Source organism: Austrofundulus limnaeus, unplaced genomic scaffold, assembly GCF_001266775.1.
Source record: "Austrofundulus limnaeus strain Quisiro unplaced genomic scaffold, Austrofundulus_limnaeus-1.0 Scaffold1, whole genome shotgun sequence".
In the NCBI taxonomy this organism is placed as follows: domain Eukaryota; kingdom Metazoa; phylum Chordata; class Actinopteri; order Cyprinodontiformes; family Rivulidae; genus Austrofundulus; species Austrofundulus limnaeus.
This window is the reverse complement of record NW_013952403.1, coordinates 9764150-9768277: the sequence shown is the minus strand read 5'-3', so window position 1 is coordinate 9768277 and position 4128 is coordinate 9764150. Positions and strand designations below refer to the sequence as shown.

Genomic DNA, 4128 nt, shown 5'->3' with positions numbered 1-4128 from the left:
GATTTTCAATTGTCTTAATTTTTGTGACAAAACCAAAATTAATTGTGTTTGAGGTTCAACATAGATAAGCCTTCATAATGAAGTAAAATATTCAGTACATTATCGTCATTTACAGAAATATATTAATTTTTTAGGATTGTATTGCAGTTTTTTTCGTCTTTGTCAGGTTTCATGTAATGTTTCAATAGTTTGAGTTCAGCCCAACTGCATTAGGAAACCTGGTTTCCAGATAACAGAGTTCATTGTTCTGACATTGTCACGGCAGCTTGATCTTTGTCTCGTTTTGTCGGTCTGCTTTTCATCTGGCTCAGCAGGAGAGGAACACAGTGCGTCTGCACACTGAAAAAACAAGAAGAGTCTACAAATAGACATGAATTCAGACGTGATAACGGGACAAATGAAAAACATTTAAAGACTTTTAGACTGAAGTCGCGTCTTGATGAGAAAAGTTGGTCAAATATCCCATATTGTTACACAAAATCTCATGTGATCTTGTTAGACATCATGCTCAGTGTTCAATCTGTCATCCTCGTTGATCTGTGGTTGTGAGGTCTTAGGTTTTCTAACTGGTGCCATGTTTTCCATAACCACGCTCAATCTTGCCATCACAGAGGCTGTCTTTCTTGGACGTGCAGGGTTAAAGCCAGCATGATCCTCCAGGTTGCTGGATTATGGTTTATGGTAACACCCCAGGAACCCGTGACTATAAGTCTTTGTGTGGACTGAGGAAAAATATGTGAACACCCCATCAGGATTGAGGCGACTACAACTAAAGGGATCCCAGCTGGGCTACGGAGCAAAAACTGAAGGCTTTTAAAGAAAGTGTTAAATCATATTTAGTTTAGTTTTCTGTGGGAAAGTTATAAACAAATCTCTTACCTGTTGCATAAACAGAAGCAGGGAGATTTAACACTTCTTTGTATGGCAGCATTTCTGGCAGAATTGTATTAATTTTGTTGGTCATGTGATGTAAAATTGAAAGTTTGAAGTTTTCGAAATGTTGAAGACTGCCGTGTGTTAAGATGACAAAATCAGCTTTTTACTATCTTAAAGGGTTCTGCGCAGACTTGTCATTTTTTTTGCTCCAAATAAGGTTCGAGTTAAGGTTTGTAGAGTCTTCTGATAACCATTTCGTCCCATAAAAAGGACACTGCCGTCATCCATCACAACCTCCAGCTAACAAAGAAACCAAACCAGCCAGATGTCCAAGCTGCTTTGCATAACTGCAGAGAAACATGAACCATGTTTGCATGACTGGGAGCTTTTCAAAACACATTACTGTTTCTCTACAGCTGGTCTGAATGTGTTCATTCAAAGGTAATACAACTCAAAGACACAATACAGACAAGAAGACGCCCTCATGACTCAGTTCCCTCAGGTTTTACATCAACAGATTTATTCCTCATTAGGAGACAGAAACATCTAACAAAATGTTGATTTCTGGTTCTGGTTCTATGAAAACTTTATATATTTGAAGTACAAATCTCCTATATGAGTCAGTGATACACTGTACTAAGAGATATGTGTAAGAAAAACTTGCAATGTACAATATTATCGTTTAATATTACAATATCAGTTGTGATAAACCAACATTTTCACCCCATCCTCTCCTGTCATCATCTAAACCAGATGTGGGCTTCAAGGCCACGAGCGGCTCTTGGTTCCACCAAACATGGACGCCCCTTGAGATCTATTGCAGTCCTTCAGGATATCGTCAGGGTATCGTGCAGCTTTGTCCACGCCGTGTTTTCCTTGGAAGTGGCCGTTTTCTTCCAAGTCACCACTCATGTGAAACCCTGCTCGCCCTGGGCCTCCTCCCCGTGTGAGGGTGGAAGAGTTTACTGATGGAGTTGAACCCTTTGTGGTGCCCTTTGTGCTCCTCGTCCTCGGTCCTCTCCCGGTCCCGTCCACCCAGGAGACCCCTGACCTCGGCCGGCGCGTCCTCCTCCAGGTAGTGGAGGGCCTTCCTGCCGCTGTTGTCCCTTTCGTCCACGCTGGCGCCGTAGCGACGCACGAGGGCCGCCGCCACCTCGGCGCGGCCGTGCATGGCGGCGATGTGCAGGGGCGTGTACCCTCCGTGGGACTTGCTGTTGACGTTCACGTCCGCGCCCCGTCGCCCCGAGATCTCCAGGAGCTTGTGGAGCACGCCGCTGTCGCCGTCCTTGGCGGCCCAGTGCAGGGCCGTGAAGCCGGACATGAAGTCCTTCCTCTGGACCAGGCGCGTGTCCCTCAGCAGCAAGGCGTACACGGACCCCCACAGTCCGGATGCACACTTCACCAGCCACTCGTGAGCTAAAGGGTCCAGAGGCACGCATTCATCATCTGTTGGTCTTGTGCTCTTGCTCYGGGGCCTCGCCGGGGGGTCGCCCTCTGTCTTGCCTCCCCAACTTTTCAAATGTGAAAACGTATTAGCAGGCTCGGGGGGAGGTTTTGTTTGGTCTGGACTCTGGTGTGCTGCTGGTGCAGAGTCTCCCCTCTCTGGGGATTTGACTGCTATGACAGCAAACACCACGCCTGATCTGCCCGCTCTGCTCGGCTGCTCCCCGGTGAGATGGAGCACTTTGAGGGTGGTTGAATCCGACAAAGACCTTCTTCTGGGCGGGCTCTCCGTAGCTGAAGAGGAGCAGCGGAGGCTGTGCTGCTCCTCTGGGTGAATCCTCCTGTCTGACTCTGCTGCTGGGACAGGAGCAGGAGGAGGAGGAGGGGAGGTCGGGTTGTTGTTGTTGTTTCGGCTCGAGAAGCTTCGCTCCGGGTTTTCATCTTTCACAAAGTCCTGGTATCTTTTCCTGACGACCACCAGCTTCAGCCCGTCGCTCTGTCGGACCACAGCCACGCTGTTCACCAGCCTCTTAAAGAGCTCCCGCTTCTGCTGCTTCTCCGCCGGACCTCCGCTGTTGATGAGGCTCCGAAAATGACTCACCAGATCACAGTTCTTCACCTGACCCCCGCGCTCCAGGAGGAACGACAACACGGACTCTTGGGTCAAAGACATATTTCTTTAAAAATAAAATAAAATAAAATAAAAAACGACCGAAAAGAAGTAGATTAGAGGACAATACCCGCGGGTTCTCCCCCCTCTGTCTGTCGTCTCCTCCAACCTGCTGCTGCTTCCGGAGACTGTCCCAGTKTGTCCTTTGTCCGGACACTCCTCTGCGGGGCGCCGTTTGTAAAGTTACACTGGCAAAAATTACCAGCGATATGTAGCTTTATTTAGCCTTTCATAAGAAAAAACAAACAAACAAACAAAACGGGAGCATTTTTCAAAGTAATATTTTTATCTTGATATTCATACATTTATAAACGGCGCCCCATACTCCCCGTTTAAAAAGGCTACAGCATTTAAATATATATCCCCATTTAAATATATCACTGAAAGTTTGTCTGACAGACTAAATTAAAGAAAACTAACTCTTGCAGTGTTCGCATATTTCATATATATATATATGTATATATATATACTGTATATGTAAGGTTAGTTGGCTGTGGTGGCCATATTAAATTTGGTTGACTTTAAAAGTTAATCAGTTGTAGATGTTCCTCCAATAATTATCTTCTGGTATAGTTTGGTAACACAACCCCACCACAACTCACATAAGTCCATCTATGCCAACAATTCATGGCAGACAAACTGATTTTAGCTCTGACCTTCTAAGCTCTTTAATAAAAAAAACTTTGTGTTATAAATATTTTGAAAAGTGTAACGATATCTGAGCGCTTGTCACTTGGTAGATTTAAACAAGTTAAAATATCTTTGTGTGAAACAAACTGCAACAAAGAATGAAGGTCTCTCCAGCAACAAGATAAGCTTGAACTATTCTCTGTGTTGTCTTACAAATGAGCTGATAAGGAGTTGGTTGGGTCAGTTTTGTTGAACACAACAGAAATTCTCTAAATATCTGTTCAGTTCAGACAGCTTGGAACATTTAGCTCACAAACGTTAAAGTGTTCCTTTTTCTTTATGTGGAATCTGTCGTAAACAACAACCAGAATGATGAAACATTACAAAAAGTATTTTACTGCATTTCTATGTTGCAGCTGATTTTCAATTGTCTTAATTTTTGTGACAAAACCAAAATTAATTGTGTTTGAGGTTCAACATAGATAAGCCTTCATAATGAAGTAAAATAT

At 44.3% G+C, this 4128-nt stretch overlaps 1 protein-coding gene across 1 annotated transcript; it reads right to left on the bottom strand.

The window, feature by feature from the left end:
* Positions 1-1365: 1365 nt before the first annotated feature.
* sowahab (sosondowah ankyrin repeat domain family member Ab) lies at positions 1366-3025 on the bottom strand (the record flags this gene model as incomplete). Its single annotated transcript, XM_014008934.1, is given in 1 exon segment — positions 1366-3025. A coding segment is annotated over 1 exon segment (1215 nt). The 3' UTR covers positions 1366-1777.
* Positions 3026-4128: the final 1103 nt, after the last annotated feature.